Raw genomic sequence first — 21862 nt, forward strand, 5'->3', positions numbered from 1 at the left:
CCCCGTCCTGACTGCGGTCCCCTGAAGTCACCTCCTCCTTCCCTGGGAGCCTCAGGTCACCCCGTCCTGCCCCCGGGACCCACAGCTCACCCCGTCCTGCCCTCAGGCCCCCCCCCCCGCCCCCGTTATGCCCCGTCCTGCAGCCCTGGAGGTGCCTCAGCTTAGACTGGGGTGGTGGTAGCGCTCGAACCGTGGGCGGTGGTGAGAATCTGGGGTGAGGGAGCCTGTTGGAGAAGCTCAGAAGGTGGGCGGAATTACATGGAAGAACAAACCAGGTCCTAGGCCCGCATGGAGGGGCGCTCTTGCTGGGGCTGGGTTAGCGGAGACTGAGCACGGCCTCGGTCTTCAGCTTGTAGTCTGTCACTGCAGAACGCCAAGTGCACGCCCTGGGAGCCGGAGGATTTGGAGGCTCAGAAGGAGGCTTCTCCGAGCTGTTCTGGTTTGGGACCTAGAAGATGAGTAATGGTGGGGAAGAGCGAGAGAGTCCCGGGGACCAGAGCAAAGCATAGCATGAATTTGTGGGCAAAGAACTAATAATAATGGCTTAAATACATGACACATGGTTGCTGAGAGCTGTGCTAGCCATTATCTCACTTAACGTTAAATTAGCGCTGTGAATGTTTGCGACCTTTATTTTACAGATGACAGAATTGAAATTTAAAGGTTGAGTAACTTTTCCTACAGCTCACATACTAAGTGGTGGCACCAAAACTGTTAAATTCCAAACCAGTCCTCTTAACCATTACCCTGTGCCAGGGGGTGCCCGTGGGGTGGGACGGATTGGAAAGGTGGGTGAGAATAGGAGTGTCACTGGTGGAAACTAAGGATGCAGACAAAAGGGTTTATTCAAACAGAGGTTCTTTAGCACTTACCGTGTGTGATTGAGGTTAGATAGTAAAACGCTTCTGCCAGCAACGAGTTTACAGTTCGATTGGAAAGTGAGTGGGACATACAATACAAATAAGCGACAGTGTGTAGGGAGGGACACCCTAGCTCTGGAAAGAGGGGATTGATGAACACCCCTCGAGGAGAATAGTTTAAGCTAAGTAGCGCTGGAGTATGTGGGGAAAGGGCCTGATAGAGAAATGCAGGTGTTGGAAAGTGGGCCAAGGGTGTGATGTAGCTGGAGTTTGAGTTTTATAAGAGGAAAGGTCAGGAGTAAGAGTAGCAATTTGAGGTAAGATCGTGGTGGCCTTGAGTGCTGCACTGAAAAGTCTGTACAGAATACCTGAATATATATGTATAAGTTGCTATAACTGTGACTTGCTCTTTTCTTTCTCAGTATGTGTAGGTAATGTGTAAATTTGATATATTATGATTGATTGTTTTTAATGCCTCCATAGTATTGATGTACCATAATTTATTTTACTCACCTATTCATGGACATTTGTTTTCAGATGTTTGTCTATAGAAACAATGCTTCAGTTATTATCTTTGCACACATATTTTATACATTTTTGTGTAAGTATATCTGTGGAGACTGTGTTAATAGAATATAACTAAACTGAGAAAAGGCTGGAGTTGGACCCACCTCTGTGGTTAACCATGACTCAGTGTAACAGGTTATGAAGACCTGAGAAGGAAGAAAGAACAAAGGAATAGAATTAGAGGTCAGATGCATGTGACTTGGTGGTCAGTTGGATGTGGGGTCATCTGGTAGCCTTAAGATGACTCAGAAATTCCAGGTGATGGGAAGGAATGGTGTAACTACTAGTACAGTGAAATTAAAAATAGGAACAGGTATGGCAAGGAAGATCATGAGATTTATTTTAAACAAAAATGTTTTTTGAATGCTTTTCCAAGATCTCTTGAGGTAAACACAAGGTCAGAGAGAGTGTCTAGAAATTGCTGAACAGGACGTTGAGGCTAAAGAGGCCTGAAGGAGTCCTGGAATAGGGAAGAGTGGAGGGCCTGGGTTATAGTAAGAGGGAAGAAGAGGAAAACGCTTCCCTGAGGTGAGGTTAATCTCCCACTTCTACACACACGCTCACATACTCACACAGGCCCTGTGGTTACTGGATGCTGTTGTGCACGTACAGCTCTCCAGTGGATGTGAGGGGCCAGAGCAATCCTGTGATGTATGCATGGGGGCTGTTTCTCTTCAGCAGCAACCATAGCCCGGTCACTGATACATAGCTCTTCTTAGAATAGTCAGCACCATTACATTGGATCTTTGGCATAATAATGCAGTGATTCTTAATCTTTGGGAGAGCAGAGGCTCCCCAGAAAATGTTATGAAAGTTACAAGCCATCTTCACAGAAAGCTTAAATCTCATTTTCTCAAAAAAAAAGTTCAGGTAGATATTCCTGAGTAATAGTCACAAGTGTGAGAGTAATGACCTCTCACACTTTGATGTGCATGCTAATCCCCTGGGATCTTGTTAAAAGGTTAGAAGGTCCCGATTTCTCAGTCCGATTTCTCAGTCCGAGCTGGGGCTGGCGAGTCTACTCTAATCGACACCCATTGATGCTGGCGACCATAGGACCAACCTTGAAGGGCATTAGAGGTGACAGAAATAGATGGTTTGATATCTGTTAGTCTTCCAAATGTAACCCTGTAAATTTCAGGTGGCCTCTAATAAGGTAGTCACTGAACCAATAGGATCCCTAATAAATCAGTAAATGCACAGACTGACACCTCTTTCCATCCTTAAAAGGCGGGAGCTTCAGTTCACACAAAAAATGCCTTTTTCACCTTCTATTTAGTTTAACTGTTTAATGGCATAATCTAATCAGAAATGGATAGTTGAAGTAATTAACGGGCCTACCTGTTCTTTTCTTATTTTTTTCCTATAAAAAACACAAAGGCACTCTCACATGTCAAAAATAAATGGAAGGAAAGAAAAGGAGAGACACTGCTTGTAATAAATTTTTTTTTTTGGTGGCATGGGTTAATTACTGTGCTTCGGCTTTGATGTGTTCAGAATTAGTTGAGGTATATCCGTTTCTTTGCTCCTAGAGTCAGTTACCCCAAACTGTTACAGTTCTTGAGTTCTTAAGGTTTTCTCTCTTCTCTTGTTTTCTCATTATTAGCAATCCTGTCCCCTTCTAATCTGATGTTGGCTTGGAAATCTGGTCACCAACCTTATTTAGAATTATAAAATAAGAATAAATAGGCTTTGAGAAGGAATGGGCTAAAGGATGCTCGCTAATTAAGCCTCGGATTAATCAAGTGTTTCTGCATTAGGCTATTAGCCAAAGTCTTAAAAATTTTATACACTTTAAGACTACAAAAATCATGAATATGAGTCCTAAAAGGGACAAAATGGAAAACTGGATTGAGCTAAGAAGAATTTGAATGTGAGAGTCTCATCTTTTTTAGCTTTAAACATTTTTTAGGTTTTAACTTGTTTCACTCAGAGAGATAAGTTATGTCAACAGAAGTGCTTTCTGTCTGAGTGTAGGTAAGAATTCTTACCTACCTCGAGATTTATTTTTTCAGATAAATGAATTTTTAGTATCATTAGATAGAATTTCCAATATTTTCTTGTTTACTTTTAGAAGCATATTGTCTACAATTACTAAATGTTATACTGTAGTTGAAAAATAAGTAAAGAGTGTAATTTGGACACAAGTTTTGCAATAATTTGAAAAGTACCATGTAGGGGCCAGCCTGGTGGCATAGCGGTTAAGTTCGCATACTTTGCTTCAGCAGCCTGGGGTTTGTGGGTTCAGATCCCAGGCGTGGACCTAGGTACCGCTCATCAAACCATGCTGTGGCGGGCGTCCCACATATAAAATAGAGGAAGATGGGCACAGATGTTGGCTCAGGGCCAGTCTTCCTCAGCAAAAAGAGGAGGATTGGCAGCAGATGTTAGTTCAGGGCTAATCTTCCTCAAAAAAATAAATAAATATAAAAAATAAAACGTACCATGTATCCCTACTTCACACGGTATACAAAAGAACTCAAAATAGATCAGCGACCTAAATATAAAAGCTAAAACTTCGTAACCCTGTTTTAGGTAATGGCTTCTTAGATATGACACTAGAAGCTCAAGTAACAGAACAAAAAATAGATAAACTAGACTTCACCAAAATTAAAAGTGTTTGTGCTTCAGAGAATACTGTGAAGAAAATAAAAAGACAACCCACAGAATGGGAAAAAATTTTTGCAAATCATCTAACTAGTAAGGGACTTGTATTTTGGGTATATAAAGGACTCTTACAACTCAACAATAAAAGACAACCCAATTAAACAATGGGCAAAGGATGAATAGGCATTTCTCCAAACAAAATATACAAATGGCCAATAAGCACCTGAAAAAGTGCTGAACATCACTAATCATTAGGGAAATGCAAATCAAAACCAGAATGCGATACCACTTCACATGCACTGGGATTTCCTGTAATCCAAAGATGGCCAATAAGGAGTGAAGATACAAAGAAACAGGAATCCTCATTCACTGCTGGGAGAATGTAAAATGATGCAGCAGCTTTGGAACATATTTTGGCAGTTTCTCAAAAAGTTAAACACAGAGTTACCATACAACCCAGCAATAATTCCACTCCTAGATATGCTCCCAAGAGAACTGAAAACATACGTTCACACAAAAACTTGTACATGAACATTTATAGCAGCATTGTTCATAATAGCCAAAAAGTGGAAACAATAAAGTATCAGTACATATTACAACATGGATGAACCTTGAAAACATAATTCTTAGTAAAAGAAGTTACACACAGTAAGCTATATATGCATGATTCCATTTATATGAAATGTCCAGAATAGGAAAATCTATAGAGACAGAGAGCAGATTAATGGTTGCCGTGGGACTAGGGAAGGAGGGAATGGAGAATGACTGCTTATGTGTACAGGTTTTTAGAGGGCAGAGGAGGGAACAGTGATGAAAATATTCTGGAATTAGAGAGTGATGATGGTTGCACAATCTTGTGAATATACTAAAAAACCCTGAATTGTACGCTTTAAAAGGGTGAAATTTATGGTATGTGAACTTTACCACAAAAAAGCTGTATTTTCTTTTTAGGTACCATGTAGTATGGGTAGTGATATATACACTTGTTTTAATATATTTTACTGTTATTCCTAGACTTCTCTTTGGAGAATAATAAATTTGATTTCTCTTGCAGCAACAAAATGGTTCAACAAGTTCCAGAAAACATCAATTTTCCTGCTGAAGAAGAGAAAATCTTGCAGTTCTGGTCCGAATTTAATTGTTTTCAGGAATGCTTAAAGCAATCAAAACATAGGCCAAAGTATGTGAGTTTCTTTGGTAAAGGTAGAGTCTTTAAGAATAGTTATTTCTTCGACTGAGTTCCATTAAGGCGGAAACTCTTTATTCGTCTTTGTATTCCCAGAGTCTCCTAGCTCTCTACATAGTGGGCACTCCCAGTAGTAGATACACATTGAGTGAATGAGTTGTTAATTATTCAGGTGGATTCAGGTTCTTTAAGAGGTTTTCTGAATAGAGTTTGTGTATCACCCTCCTCCTGTCCACTTTTCTCATTATCTGCACCCTCATTAAAGTACTTATATCTAGACTAGTAGTAGCCTCCTGTTAGAGTACTTCCTGCCTCTAGTCTCCATTCACCTAAAGACTAGTCCTTTCTTTATTTACCATTTTCATCATGTGTCTCCTCTGCTCAGAAACTTTATGAGATGGGTGTTTTTTGCCCTCTTTTACTGATGAGACAACTCAGGATCAGGATGAATAACTTGCCTTATGTCATGCAGCTAATGAATGAAGAATAGAAGGTCCAATAGAGGTCTCTTCCACTCCTCCGTAACTAGCTCTTTTCAAGGCAGGACCTCCAGTAATTATCTAATCATTATGTCCGCGAAATTTCTGATCTTGCTGCTTTTCTTCTCCCTGAAGACTCCACTGTGACAGGAGCTATCTATAGAAAAATGTCCTAAATTTTTATTGTCTGTTTTAAAGTAACAACATTTTTATTACCTCTGTTAGATATACCTTCTACGATGGGCCTCCTTTTGCAACTGGACTACCTCACTATGGACATATACTTGCAGGGACAATTAAAGATATAGTTACGAGATATGCTCACCAGAGTGGGTTTCATGTTGACAGAAGATTTGGATGGGATTGTCATGGCTTACCTGTGGTATGTTTGAGTCACCAGCCTTCTAATCTTCTGATTTTTTTATAAGCATTAAATTTCATCATATAGTATGTTAAAATATGAAGAATTTTTACTATGGTTAGATTTTTTCTTTTACTTCATCTCTATAATACTATTTATAGTTCATTTTCTCTTTAAATTTTCTGAGAACTAGTTTTTTTAAATCTGTTTTATTTCCTAGAATTGCTGAATTGCATTTGTTTCGTAGGGTAGGAATGTTAACAATCTTATCACAAATTTTCAGGAATATGAAATTGATAAGACACTGGGAATCAGAGGACCAGAGGATGTAGCCAAAATGGGGATTGTAGAGTATAACAATCAGTGCCGAGCAATTGTGATGAGATATTCTACTGAGTGGAAGGTATGTTGGGTTATTTCCAGTAGAATGACTAAAAATTTTAGTTTTTAATTGGGAGTTGAAATGGTTTACAGTCCTTTGTGCTTTTTATGAGATGCGCCCAAAACTGTTGCTGTCCTTGTGAGCCTGTGACATAAGAAGAGTCGACCACCCTCTTTAAAAGAGTGTCTGGCTTCTACCTCTAACCCTATTACTTAAACTGTTAGTTAAACTGAACCCTTTCTTTTCTGATTTCTGTGTGCTTGATTGGTCTTCCAAATTTAATCTCCTACCTAACCATAGTATATGACAGGAATCAAGCTGTCCCAGCAAATAGAAATACCTGAATGTTGCAATAAAAAATTTCAAATGTTAATAACAATTCAAATTTGGACCCGTTGTTGTTTATTAATTTGACTGCCATCTTGCCTGCTGCTTCTCTTAGTAATAGAGCTCCCTCAGCTGGTACTTTTAAGTAACTGTTGAGTGCTGGTAGAGCTCCGTCCCTCTCTCTTTCTTATGAGCTTCGGAACAAAGGTCGTCAACCCCCCTTTCCTCCCTGGCTTTCAGGTTAGTATGTCTGTACAACTTAAAAATATGTCTGGCTTTTGTTTTTTTCCATCTTCTCCATCTTACCACTTTGACTTCTGAAACTTGCTGTTATTTAGAATTCTCTATTCTGCCAATGTTGTGAGTCTTCCAGGCTTCAAACATTAATCCTCATGATCAAATCAAATGCCAAACCTTATCAAATCTTTCTTCTTAGTATCTCCTGTCTAGTCATTTCTTTTCATTTCTACAACCTTTCCCTCCCACCCACTGTCATCTTCATTTCTGAAACAGTCTCCTAATTATCTCTTGCTCATGTTATTTCCACTCAGCTTGCCAAGTTCTCTCTCCCACAAGACTCTGTTCAACTTACTCTTCCCTGTTCAAAACTTTGAGAAGCTTCTCTTCATTGCTGAATAAAAGCGGTTTTCATCAACTTGATAATCAAAGCTGCTCAATTTTTCTCCTAACCAGACCTTCTTTAATCTTCCTTTCTTGCCTGGTCACCAACAGGAAAAAATCCTGATGAACATAATATGCATGTGGGCCTTTTTGTTTCTTAAAAAAAAAAAAATATTTTTTAACTTTTCGTTTTGAAATAATTCAGACTTACTGAAAAATTAAAAAAATAGTGTGAAAAGTTTCCTTATACCCTTCATCCACTTCCTAAATGCTAACACCTTCAATAACCATGGTGTAATTATCAAAAGCAGGAAATTAACATTGATTCAGTACTATAGACCTTATTCAGATTTAACCAGGTGTCCCAGTGATTTTTATTTCTGATCCAAGATCCAGTCTAGGAGCACATACTGCATTTACATAGTTGGCATATCTCCTTAGTCTCCTTCAATCTGGAACATTCCCTCAATCTTTCTTTGTCTTTCATGACCGTGTCACTTTTAGAACACAGACCGCTTATTTTGTAGGAAAACTCTCAATGTCTGTTGTTTCCTCAGGATTCAGTTTAGGTTATGCATATGCATTTTTGCAAGAATGCCTCAGCAGTGACATCGTGCCCTTCTGAGTCTGTCATATCAGAAGGCCTATGATGCTGATATGTCTCATTGTTGATGTTAACTTTGTTCAGTAAAGTGATATCTGTCTGATTTCCCTATTGTAAAATTGCAGTTTTTCCTTTGTAATTAATAAGTATTCTGTGGGGACATTCTTTGCAAATATCCTGTTTCTTATACTTTCACTCATTAATTTTAGCCTCCATTGATGATTCTTGCCAGCAATAGTTGTACCTGTGGTGTTTGCCAAATGGTAGTTTTGGTATACTTTTATAAAGGAATATTAATACTTGTAAATAACAGTATCTGCACATATGATGAATGCCAAGACAACTGGTTCTTTTTTTTTTTTTTCTTTTGAGGAAGATTAGCCCTGAGCTATCTGCTGCCAAGCCTCCTCTTTTGGTGAGGAAGGCTGGCCCTGAGCTAACATCCATACCCATCTTCCTTTACTTTATATGTGGGATGCCTACCACAGCATGGCTTGCCAAGCAGTGCCGTGTCCGCACCTGGGATCCGAACTGGTGAACCCTGGGCTGCCGAAGCAGAATGTGCACACTTAACCACTGCACCACCGGGCTGGCCCCAGAAAACTGGTTCTTAACCTTACAAAGTGTGTTGTTTGCAATATAGCTTCACTTGAACCATTGATTGTTTTGTTTTCCCAAAATCATTGTATGTGGTGATAATGGAAGTAAAACACGTTGGTGTACAATAACAAATATCTTGTCTAATAACTGTGATATTTATATTTTTAAAGTCTATTGTTACCAGACTTGGCCGATGGATTGACTTTGACAATGACTACAAAACTCTGTATCCGCAATTCATGGAATCTGTCTGGTAGGTTTATTTGAAATTGTAAATATAAGGAATATTAGTTATATTGGTTAGTGGAGAGATGCTCTAGTATGAATCACTTTGTTTTCAGGTCCATAATTACTTATCTGAAATTTTCAGGACGGATTTGTTTTGTTTTTGTTTTTAAAGATTTAGTTTTTTTAGAGCATTTTTAAGTTTACAGCAAAATTGAGAGGAAGGTACAGAGATTTCTCATATACCCTGTACCCCTATACCTGCACAGCCTCCCCCATTATCAACATCCCCCAGCAGAGTGGTACATTTTTTACAATTGATGAATCTATATTGACACATCATCACCACCCAAAGTCCATAGTTTACATCAGCGTCCACTCTTGTCATTGAACATTCTATAAGTTTGGAGAAATGTGTAATGACATATATGCATCATTCTAGTATCATCCGGAGTGTTTTCACTACCCTAAAAATTTTCTATGCTCCACCTATTCATCCCTTCCATGCCTAGGTTTTCTTTTAAATTTAGAAGATTTTGGTTTCTAGAAAGGTAATAGGATATGCATATATTCTGTGGTGTATAATGACCCCAGCATATTGAGCAGCAACCTGTAATCAAATACATTAGTATTTCAGCATCAGAACATATAATTGTTCACATTAAGTAGAATAAATAAAGAATATAAATGGCCTGATGTCACTTAGTTTTTTGGCCAAATTAATTGGTAACAAATTTAGGGGAAATTAGGTTTCAAAAGTGTGTTTTTTTGTTTTAAGGAATTAAGTTTAAGAGATTGTATACTCGAATTTTATACTGAGAGAAGTTGTATAGTTCTCAAGTACAGTTGCAGTCACTGTTCTGCAACAGTTTCAAAAAGAATTTTACTCTTTTTACTATTATAAGTAGCACTGTTGCAGTGCTACTCTTGATGAGTGATTTAACTTGAGAATCCCACAGCAGTCTGAGAATCAGTACTTATCATCAGTGGGCAAACAGCCACCATTATCATGGTTGCAGAATGCACTGTGTACATAGCTCAAGGCTTGAGGAAGTACTACTTGTACTAAATTGTGCATAATTACATGTGAGTTGCAAAGCTGTTTTGTAGGATGCACTTTCTTTGCACTGCGTTGTAGGGACTCGTGGCTCTTACTGCCTTCGCATCTACCTGCTCACGTTTTTGTTAGTCAAGATCTGTTGCACATGCTCAGCCCAAGTCCTTTGCCTTTGGGGAGCTAGACGCCCTGGAGCAGTTCTCAGACTCTGACTCTGACATGCCACTGTGGATCATCTCCAGACACCTGTATCCATGGGTGGAAGCTGATCATAGTCTCCGATATGCCAGAGACTTTGGACAGGGGGCTTCCCATTCACTGAGCAGCTAGAGGGGTTAGAGCTCTAGCTCATGGTTAGGGCATCTAAAAACCAGACATGTTCAACATCTGAAAAAGAAGGTACTCTTTATGCTGTAGATCAGAGCTATTGAGCACTTAAATATGGCTAGTACAGCTGAGAAACTGAATTTCTAATCTTAATGAATTTAAATTTCAATGAGCGCTTGTGGCTAGTGCCTACCATGTTGGACAATTCAGCTCTTTATCCTACTTCTTAATTTACATAAAACATACTGGAATCAGGGGAAAACAGATTTTGGAGCCTCTTGGTGTTAGAATGTTAGTTATTCCTGAGGAATGTGTTGGCATATAAATAAGGCACATAGACCTAGGGTGATTATAAAAATTGTAGGAGATATCTTTATAATGATAACATTAATAATGGTGATAATTTAGCTTGAGTCCATGCTTTTGAGTATATAAAGTACTTCCACATGAATTTTCTCAGATGATCCAGAGTCCTGAGGATTGGATTGGGACTCTGAAGTGAAGGAAGTTATTGTGACTTGTCTGAGATTACACAGCTAATTTTATGGCTCTTAGGCTTGAAACTGGGTCTTATGATATCGAATCTAGTACTCTTCCTCTAGCCTCCTGTAAATGTCCTTGCATCAAAGTATATAATTTAAGATTGAGTTTAAACTTGGGAAATTTTTTGTGAAACATCACCTTTTTTTTTTTTTCTGCTGAGAAAGATTTGCACTGAGCTAACATCTGTTGCCAGTCTTCCTCTTTTTTTTTCCCTCCCCAAAGCCCCAGTACATACTTGTATATTTAGCTGTAGGTTCTTCTGGTTCTTCTATGTGAGCCACCACCACAGCATGGCTACTGGCAGACAAGTGGTGTGGTTCCACAGCTGGGAACTGAACCCAGGCTGCCGAAGCAGAGTGCACCAAACTTTAACTGCTAGGCCATAAGGGCTGGCTCAAAACATCACTTTTCAAGCTATATTTAAAGCCTAAGGAATGCCGTGAAAAAATATGCACATTTTTTCATAAAAATATATTTTAGCAAATGGGAGAGAGTTTAATTCATTTATTGTGCCAGGCACGTAGGAATTGCACTATAAAGGTGAATTATATAAAGGCAGAGTTAAGTGAGAGTTCCTCCAACTGGGAGAGGTGAGCAGTCACAGCGGGAGAGCCTGGGATGACTGTGCCATTGACATTTGCAGCATCTTGGTGCATTTCGCTTAAAGCAACATGTTTAAGTGTCTAACAGAAGTTTTTGAATAACTGTAGGAGTGACATTTAATCCTAATCTCCGTGGTTTATACTTTTTAAATTGCCTTTGTAAAACTGCCCATTATAGTGAAATTTTAGCAATACACCAGAAAACTATTAAGAAAAACAAAAACTCTGAAATCCTAACCATTGCTAACGTATTAGTGAAAATCTCTAAAAAATATAAATATATATGCTGATATGTATAGTTTTACATAATTGGCACCTCATTGCAAATATGGTGTCAGTTGCTTTTCTCAGGCAGCGTCATGTCGTGAACATCTTTCCATGTCAAGGGATATTAGCTCTTTTAATGTCTACGTTAGGTCTCATTATACGGAGCCTTTGTAATTAACCAGGTAGTCTCCTCTGTGTTTCCACTTCTGCTGACAGAAACTGACATAAATATTTGCATTTGGGGAAACAGAATTTTGGGTGTGTAATTGTTGTAAAACTTTTCTGCTTGCTAGGTGGGTCTTCAAACAACTCTATGATAAAGGCCTTGTTTACAGAGGTGTGAAGGTCATGCCCTTCTCTACCGCGTGCAACACTCCACTTTCCAACTTCGAATCCCACCAGAATTACAAGGTATGTGAGACACCACTGGTCATTAAGTCATGTGTGTGGGAGTTCAGTGCTTCTAGTGATCGTGGTAACTAATCCCAGGCAGGAATGTTAGCCTGGAGAGTGAGTTGATGTGACTCTTTCTTCCTGAGTGCTGGTGATGTTGCTTGTCACTGAACTGAGGCCCTCTTAAGATTAAAAATGAGGGATTTTTTTTTCCCCTATGAGAGTTGTGAATGATGTGTCTTAATGTGATAGGTTTTGCTTGTTTTGACCAGATTTTTATGCCTCTCTTTGATTAACAAGCTCAGCTCTGCCCTATTTCCCTCCAGTCACTGTTTCATAAGAGTTATTGATTTGAGTGATTTTATGCCTCATCTGGACCTCATAATATCATTTATTTGTTAAAAGTATTTGGAAGAAAATCTGATTTGGGATGGGTGGACAGCATTACGATTTTTTCTCTGATGAATGGAATAACTTGCTGTGGTTGCTGTGATGGAAGTGTTTAGATATGTCAGATGTTTACAAAACATCCTACTTTACCTTATCTAGACGTAGCAAAGTCAGTAAGTCTTCTGAAACATGAGCAGTTCCCATGTGTGTATATTCAACAGAGGTTTTCATTTCTGAGAGTTTATCTAACCCTCTTTGTTTTTAAGGATACTGATTTGTTTGGAATTCTTATTTCATGGCTTAGGTTTGGAGATTATGTTATTAAAACTTGCATTTCAAAAGCACTCTTCGTCTTATAGAATGCATTCATACATCCCGTTTGATTTTTGCAAATCCTTATGAGGTCATGTGATGATTCCTGTTGTCTTCCATGTACCCTTCTATGATAGTGCTCATGTTGTATTGTTTACTTTTAATAAAACATTTTAAGCACATAAAAATGTAGAAAATAATATACTAAGCACTTGGGTACCAAAGGCTTAGCTTTGTCAAATCTTAATCTATTGCTGTATTTGCTTACTTTTTAAAAACATGGAGCATTTCAGGCATACACAAAAATAGAATCATGTCATTAATTCCCATGTGCTTGTTACGTATCGCCAACAACTGTTAACCTGTGGCCAGTCTTGCCCCATCTGTACACACTCCCGCTCACTTCTCCCAGACCCTTTTTCAAAGCAAATTTCAGATATAATATTTTGTCAATAAATAATCCATTATATATCTTTAATAGATAGAAATCTTTTTTTATCTTTTTCTTTTAACGATACCATAGTATCATTATCACACCAAAAAGGCATCATCCATCATCTCTAGTATCCTTAACAGTAAATATTCTAGAATTGTTTAATTCCTAGATATCATCAGTGTTTACATTTCTATTTGTCTCACAAATATCATACCCTTTTTTCCCTCGGGTTATTTTTATTTATTTATTTTTTGAATCAGGATCTAAGGTAGGTTCATATGTGGTAATAGCTGTGTTTTATCTCTATTTTAATCTTTACGTCTCCATTTCTCTTCTTATCTTCTTTTCTTTTCTTTCTTTTTTTTTTTTTTTTTGAAGAAGATTAGCCCTGAGCTAACTACTGCCAATCCTTCTCTTTTTGCTGAGGAAGACTGGCCCTGAGCTCACATCCATGCCCATCTTCCTCTACTTTATACATGGGACGCCTACCACAGCATGGCTTTTTTGCCAAGCGGTGCCATGTCCACAACCCAGGATCCAAACTGGCAGACCCTGGGCTGCTGAGAAGCAGAATGTGCGAGCTTAACTGCTGCGCCACCGGACCAGCCCCTTTTTTTCTTTTTTCCTTGCAAGTCATTGTTTAGGAGACAGGTTTTGTCTTGTAGCATTTCCCAGAATCTGAATTTTGCTGATTACATCTCTCTGGTCCAATTTAACGTTTTCTCTGTCCTCTGTATTTCATAGAAATCAGTGCTTTGTTTTTGTGGGTTTTTTTTTTCTTCAACATGTATATCATGAATAGAGGTCAGTATTTGTTTATGGTTTGGGGGGAGGGTGGTGCTTAAAATTTATATACAATTAAATTCTCAAATCTTAAGTGTACCATTTGATGGATTCCAATAAATGCATCTTTTTTTAAAAAAATACGTCAAATATTATAGATAACAGTTGATTAGTTTTGCCTGTTTCTGTATTTTGTAGAAATGGAAAGTTCCAGCATGTATTCTTTTGTGTCTGGCTTTTTTTACTCAACATTGTGTTTGGGACAGTCATCTGTGTTTTGTGTAGTTGTGGATCTTTGGTTCTAATTTCTTTGTAGGGAAATATAGCACAATTTATTTATTTATATCACGTTTCTCTTTCCATTTCCCTTCTTACATCCTGACGGGTAACCACTATGTTTCTTTCTCTATGCATATTTTTACACTTTTACTATCTACAGAAGTATCCATAAACAGTATATATCATTTTTCTGCATGTTTTTAAAATCTCACCCACTGTACTTATTCTGTACCTTGCCTTTTATACTAAACATTATGTTTTAAAGATTCTTCACATTGATACATGTAGCTTTAAGTTCATTTTTAACTGCTGTATAGTGTTTCGTATAACAGAGATTACAACTTATTTATTCATTCTTTTGATAGACATTTGAGTTGTTTTGAGGGCATAGTCCTTTTTTTTTTTCAATGGTAGCAAACAGCATTGCTAGGAACATTTTTTAATATAAATCTTAGTGTACTTATGCTGGAATTTTCTTTGGCAACTACAGTTTTACATGTTAGACCCCCATAATAGCTTGCAAGTTCCTAGAGTTTTCAAAGATTTGCTCTTCTATAAATAAACTAATACATTTTTACTGGGAAAGAGGCAAGCTTCTTGCAGAAGTAAATTAAGTTACAGGAGAAGGTTCTTCCACCTGTTCCAAAATGTAAACCAAGTTGTGGTATATAAAATATTTATTTTTTTGTTGTCTAAATTTTTAGTCTTGAGGAGTCTGTTAGATCTGATTGTTTACGGAATTCCATGCTCATTGTGGAAAATTTGGAAACCATAGAACGTATAAAGAAGGAGAAAAAATTTATAATCCCAGTACCCAAAGGCAGTCACTATTAATGTTTTATTTGTTTCCCTTTAGTGGTTTTTTTATTTTTTTACATTCATTCCTGTACATACTAAAATTAATATTTTTCATATCTTAGTACTTGTTGCCTGGTTTAATAAGACAACATTTTTTTGCTCCTCCGTTTACTTGCACAGAGTGCATATATCTGTGAAGCCAACACTCAGATAAAGTAAAAAAGAACCTTATCAACCTATCAAAAGCTCTCCCTTCTCACAGTCCCTTCATGATAGCCACCCCACCCCCCTTACAGTAACCACTGTCCTCACTTCCAACATTCATTTGTTTGCTGATTCTGTGTTGTCTATAAATGGAGTCGTACAGTGAGATCTGTTTGGTGTCTAACTTCTCTGGCTCAAGATTATGTTTGTGAAGGTCATCCATGTTGTGTGTAGTTGTGGATCATCATTTTAATTACCATTTAGTATTTATTCATTCTACTCTTGGTAGGCGTTTGGATAATTTCTAGTTTTTGACTCATCAATAGTGCTACTGTGAACATTCTAGAACTTGTCTTTTAGGGAGCATATATACACATTTTTGTTGGTTACATACCCAGGAGTGGAATTGTTAGGTCACAGGGTATACTTACTGTAAAGGAAAAACTCATCTTTTCTTTCCTATGTAGAGAAAAAACTCAATTCTCCCCTAGTGTGTGTTTCTTTCTTGTGTGTCTTCTTTGCTAGTCACACAGAACACTCACAGTTCTGGTCACAAAATGTATGGAGGTTTTTCTTTATGCCAAGCAATTCTCTGGGACACCAGGTAGGTGTCCTACAATTTAACTCAATTCTGACACTATCTACCCAGAGATAGCATCCAATCTCACAGGTATGGGCTCAGTCCCACAAGACTGCCCCTCCCCCCGACGCACATCAGACACCAGTCACAAGCCCAGGATGTCACCTGAGCTTCTGACCTACAGGCTGTAGATTGGAGGTTCCAACAACCTCCTCCTCGGATTCGATTCATTTGCTAGTGTGGCTCACAGAACTCAAGGAAACACTTACGTTTACCAGTTTATTACAAAAGGTTATGATAAAGGATACAGATGAACAGCCAGTTGGAAGAGGTGCATAGGGCAAGGTCTGTGGGAAGGGGCACAGAGCTTCCATGCCCTCTCCGGCATACCAGTCTCCCAGCATCTCCACATGTTCACCAACCCAGAAGTTCTCTGAACCCCGTACTTTTGGGATTTTATGGAGGCTGGCTTCATCGTGTACACATAATGGGTCATTAACTCCATTTTCAGCCCTTCTCCCTTCTCAAGAGAATAGGGGACAGAGCTGAAAATGCCAAGCTTCTAATAATGGCTTGGTCTTTCTGGTGACCAGCCCCTATCCAGGACCCACTGAGTCACCTCAACAGAACAAAAGACGCTTCTGTCGCCCAGGAAATTACAAGAGTTTCAGGAGCCCCATGTCAGGAGCCAGGGGTAGACCCCAATATTAGGACAAGAGACACTGCTGCTGTTCTTATACGTAGGAAATTACAAGAGTTTCAGGAGCTCTGTACCAGGAACTGGGGGCAGAGACCAGGATATATTTTTTAATATCTTACACTCACAGTTAACTCTAGTACAGAAGTTGGCAAATTCTGTAAAGGGCCCAGTAGTAGATATTTTAGGCTTTGTGGGCCAGATGATCTCTGTTGCAAGTACTCCACTTTATCAAAACTATTCTAGCCCTCAGGCCGTGTAGGAGCTGGTGACGGCCAGATTTGGCCCATGGTCTGTGGTTTGCTGCCTCCCATTCTAATAGGTACTAGCCAAGAGGTCTCCAAAGTGGTTATACTGATTTATACTCCCGCTAGGCAGTACTGATTTCTCTGCATCCTTGCCCACACTTAGCATTTCCTATCTTTTTTCACTTTAGTCATTCTATGATTGTGTATTAAGGTTTTTGGGGGTTTGTTTTTAATTTTTGACATAATTTCAGACTTACTGAAAAGTTGAAAAGAATTCTCATATACCCTTCAATGAAATTCCCTAAATGTTAACCTTTTACCGTATTTGCTTTATCCTTCCCTCTCTTTTTAAGGGGTGGAGGTGGCACGGGACCCTTTGAGAGTAAGTTGCAGACATGATGCCCCTTGTCCTCTAAATACTTAAGTACAGGTTTCTTAAAATCAGGGCCAGCCCGGTGGCGCAGCAGTTAAGTTTGCACGTTCCACTTCTTGTTGGCCTGGGGTTTGCCGGTTTGGATCCTGGGTGGGGACATGGCACTGCTTGGCAAGCCATGCTGTGGTAGGCGTCCCACATATAAAGTAGAGGAAGATGGGCACGGATGTTACCTCAGGGCCATCCTTCCTCAGAAAAAAGAGGAGGATTGGCAGTAGTTGGCTCAGGGCTAATCTTCCTAAAAAAAAAATCAATACTGTTCTCTTAAGTAATTGAAATTAGGGAATCTGCATTGATACAATATTATCACCTAATCTGTAGACCTGATTCTATTAATGGTCCCAATAATGCCCTTTTTAACAAAAGAAAATGCTAGATTATGTGTGTCATTCAGTCTCTGTATCTCCAGTTCCTTTATTTTATTTATTTTATTTTATTTTTATATTTTATATTTTATATTATTATTTTTGCTAAGGAAAATTCACCCCGAGCTAACATCTGTTCCCAGTCTTCCTCTTTTTGCTTGAGGAAGATTCACCCTGAGGTTACATCTGTGCCGGTCTTCCTCTATATTGTATGTGGGTTGCCACCACAACTTGGCCACCGAAGAGTGGTGCAAGTCCACGGCCGGGAACAGAACCTCAGGATCGTGAAGTGGAACGCCCCGAACTTAACCACCAGGCCACTGGGCCAGCCCTCCAGCTCCTGTAAACAGTCCTCAGTTTCTTTACATTTTGTAACACTGACATTTGCAGAGTACAGGCCAGTGCACTTAGAGTGCCCTTCATTTCGGGTTGTCTCACGTTTTGTATGTGAATAAGGCCAAGTTTGTAGAACCCCGTTTTCTCACTTTTATCTAGAATGAAGTAGGTTTGTTTTGGGGAATGAGCTTTTCTACTTTGAAGATATTTAATATTTTTAAATCCCTTATATTTTCATGTTGAAAGATTGCCATAGAGTTGAAGTCACTCTTTTATTTAATGAACTGAATTATTATTGGCATATTAGAATTACAAGTATATAATGTTTCAATATGACTCATTTTTATATTTTGTAGTAGAGAATAACTCCATTTTCCAAATCAGTTATTTTGTTGACCTAACTTTTTAGGGACTTACTATAAAATAAATCATCGTAATAGTGAAACCTCCATTGTGTCTTCCTCTTGATACACTTAAAATGTTTGTGACTACTAAGGTAATGGTTAAAACATTTTTTTTTTAAGTATATAGAAAAATGTATTTGGGATTTCTTGCATTGTATTTTCTTTTTGTAAATATGGCAAAAGGTCTTTTAAAAGCTCAGTTTATTCTGAAAATTTATTTATTTTATTCTTTAGGATCAGTTCCTTTTTTCTTCCATGTCTATTATGGATTTTGTAAAAGAATATTTTATCACATTTTATTTCAGGATGTTCAAGATCCTTCAGTATTTGTAACTTTCCCTTTGGAGGAAGATGAAAATATATCTCTAGTTGCTTGGACAACCACGCCCTGGACTCTACCTAGTAACCTTGCCCTGTGTGTCAATCCAGATATGCAATATGTGAAAATTAAAGGTAAGTATGAGCCTGGTTACTTGTGACAGATATGGATGATAATTTTAACATATTTTGGAAAAGAATGAAAGCTTCCATTTCTTGTTAGAGTAAAAATAGAAGTCTTTGAAAAAGCTCTAGACTTAATCAGAAAAATATCCTCTAAAAGAGTTTTTCATTTCTGATTGAAAAAGTAACACACACAAAAATGTAAAAAGTAAAAATTCCGTATAATTTTCAGATTGTAATACATTTTTACACATCATTCCCCTATTACAGATGCAGAACTGGAGCTTTAAAGAGGTGGCATCTTATCATTATTGGAAATCTCAGATATGTGTTTTTTCAACACCAACAAGCAATTAATGCACACACTAAGTATCTGGAGTTAGTATCCAGTCCCGCACGTTAAGGACTCAGCCTAGAAAGACTGCCCCCACCACCACACTACCACCTCAGATGCCGATTGCAAGTCCAGGTTGTCCCTGTGTTTCTCACTGACCCATGACCCCCTCCTTGGGTTCGAGAAACTGGTTTATCATAAAAGAATATAAAGGATACAGATGAACAGCCAGATGAGGAAGTACATAAGGCAAGGCCTGGAAGGGGCCTGGGCACAGGAGCTTCTATCCTCATGGAACGGGGCAGAGGGGGATCACCCTTACAGCACTTTGTTCACTAAGCCAGAAGCCCTCTGAACGGTATCCTTTTGGGTTTTTGTGGAGGCCTTATTACATAGGCATGGTTGATGAGATCATTGGCCATTTGTGATCCGGCACAATCTCCAACCCCTCTCTGCAAAACTGTATTAATATTCCATAATTGTTAGAAAAAATTACACATTCATGTAAGATGTATGTTAGCATATACATTGAAAAATATCTAGAGGAAGAGACATGCAAACGATAGTGCTTGAGGGGGCACGACATTACAAGGGACTTTGTGAGCTTCTTGGTTTGTTAATATTATGGCTTTTAAACATTCACATATATTACCTTTGGTAGGAGAAAATAAAGCTTAATTTACTTAAAATGGATAGAGGTGCAATTAACAACTGATAAGATGCCCAGGTTCCTTTGATGTTTTTGTCTTTTGTGTGTCTGGGAAGCAGTGTGCCCTAGTGCTCTTTGCAGTGTTTCTCTGTGTGTGATAAGCATGCTGGATGCAGGTGATACAGGAGCCCTGCAGGGAAAAGTACACTGAGAGGTGTCTTTAGAGTCATCCAGAGTCTGAATGTGACTGAAGTCCGCTTCTTCTCTTGCTCTCATAGATGTCGTCAGAGGAAAATTACTCATTTTGATGGAAGCCAGATTGTCAGCCCTCTATAAATTGGAGAGTGACTATGAGATCCTTGAAAGGTGAATATGCAAGTCATTGATTTGTGCTTGTGTTTCTGTGTCTTTAGCTTTCAAAAGTGAGAGCTTATTACCCAAAAGTTATATTATTCAAGATTAGTTTTAAGTAGTAAAACGGAGTATGTTGAGGTCACACATTCCAGCACTGACGACTTAGAAACAAGTGAACTAGAAGTGAGTGGTGACTTGATGTGGCTGCAGCCTCCTTTCCTTCGTGATTTTAATCTAACTCTGAGTTTGCCTTTCTCCTTTTCCTAGATTTCCTGGTGCCTATCTCAAAGGCAAGAAATACACGCCCCTGTTTGACTATTTTGTGAAGGTGAGCTCAGGGCCTGTAGACAGGGGCTTTCGGCACCTGTTCTTGGGTAACTGAAGCCACATGATGATAGCTGGGGTGGCACTCGCCAATTGTGGTGCCGTCAGTACGAGGGGCCTGAATTCAGAAGTGCTTCAGTGTTAACGAAATTAAATTCTGTTTGTATTGCCTTCTTGTTTTAGTAATTAAAATCCTATGGGAATTTTTAAAATACTTTTCTCAACTTATGTAAGGAATTACTTTACATTTGATAAGATTTATATGTGTTTATTTTTATTGTTTTTAATTTACTTATCACCCAGGGAATTTATTGAGTTTTTTGGGGTTTTTTTTGAGGAAGATTATCCCTGAGCTAACTGCTGCCAGTCCTCCTCTTTTCGCTGAGGAAGACTGGCCCTGAGCTCACATCCATGCCCATCTTCCTCTGCTTTATACATGGGATGCCTACCACAGCATGGCTTGCCAAGCCATGCCATGTCTGCACCCGGGACCTGAACCAGTGAACCCCGGGCCACCAAAGTGGAATGTTTGCCCTTAACCGCTGTGCCACTGGGCCAGCCCCAAGGTTTTTTGTTTTTTTGTTTTTTTTACAAAGATGGTGCTCAGTGTGTAAAAGTAAACAGAATTCATATCAAGGAAATTGATGAGGTGGGTGTTTTAAATCTGAGCACCCAACAGAGCTCATACATTTAGTGTTCTTAAGAGTCATAAAGCTGTTCTATGTAGTTTTCATTTTCTGACAACAGAGAATCCACAGGTATGGTTGCAAAGCCCAGCACCACCACCAACAAAAAACAAGGTCAGCAGGAATTTTCCATTAGTCCTTATTTATAGGTCGTGGAGTAAAGTAATGAGCAGCACCCTCAGACCTGGCTTTACACGCTGTGTGGAAATTATATTCAGCTGGATGTAGCATGAGCCAGCAAAACCTTGCATCACAGGCCGGGATAAAACATGTGCTTGCTTCTCTGTTCTGGTTCAGTGCAGGGGTAGAGTTTGGTTAATGCAGATGACCTCTGCCATTTGGGCTCTCTCCACAGTATCACTCACACCTGTCTCTCCATTGTTATGCACCTGGAGTGTTTTCCCATGTTTCTTGTTTCCTAATTTGTGGCTTTCTTCCTCCTTACTTGTTGCTGCTCACAGATTTCTGTACGCTCTGCCTGGTCGGGTCCCTCCCTATGAGCCTGTAGTCGTTTGCTGGCACATTCCTCATCAGGTGTTCTCCACTTGGCACAAGGCAGACTTGCTTCCTAACCATGTCCCCTAATGGTGCTTCAAACATATCCTTTGCTTCCATCAAACTAGCCCTTTCTTTTCTTCCCTCTCTGCCTTTGTTTTCATTAAGTTTTCGAAAACTCCCATTTAAAAAAAAATCCCTCATCTTGTTTTAATATCATATCTGCTGGAGTTCAACCCACTCTTCACGGCTAGACTCAGATGCTATCTGAAAAATGCATTTTCTGAAATGCTTTGGCTTCTCCCT

The 21862-nt window shown here is 38.9% G+C and overlaps 1 protein-coding gene and 1 non-coding gene across 2 annotated transcripts in view; both read left to right on the forward strand.

Annotated features, from left to right (window-relative positions):
* Positions 1 to 21862, forward strand: part of IARS1 (isoleucyl-tRNA synthetase 1) — a 79409-nt gene that overhangs the window by 3296 nt on the left and 54251 nt on the right. The window contains exons 2-9 of the mRNA XM_001491121.7: positions 5089 to 5214; positions 5925 to 6081; positions 6344 to 6463; positions 8765 to 8847; positions 11909 to 12026; positions 18579 to 18726; positions 19976 to 20063; positions 20319 to 20379. Of these exons, the coding sequence (XP_001491171.3) occupies positions 5089 to 5214; positions 5925 to 6081; positions 6344 to 6463; positions 8765 to 8847; positions 11909 to 12026; positions 18579 to 18726; positions 19976 to 20063; positions 20319 to 20379 (901 nt within the window). The remainder of the gene's footprint in view (positions 1 to 5088; positions 5215 to 5924; positions 6082 to 6343; positions 6464 to 8764; positions 8848 to 11908; positions 12027 to 18578; positions 18727 to 19975; positions 20064 to 20318; positions 20380 to 21862) is intronic.
* LOC111770262 (small nucleolar RNA SNORA84) lies at positions 2004 to 2136 on the forward strand. Its single transcript, XR_002803421.1, has one exon. It is a non-coding gene; the product is annotated as a small nucleolar RNA SNORA84 (small nucleolar RNA).

Source organism: Equus caballus, chromosome 23, assembly GCF_041296265.1.
Source record: "Equus caballus isolate H_3958 breed thoroughbred chromosome 23, TB-T2T, whole genome shotgun sequence".
Classification (NCBI taxonomy): Eukaryota; Metazoa; Chordata; class Mammalia; order Perissodactyla; family Equidae; genus Equus; species Equus caballus.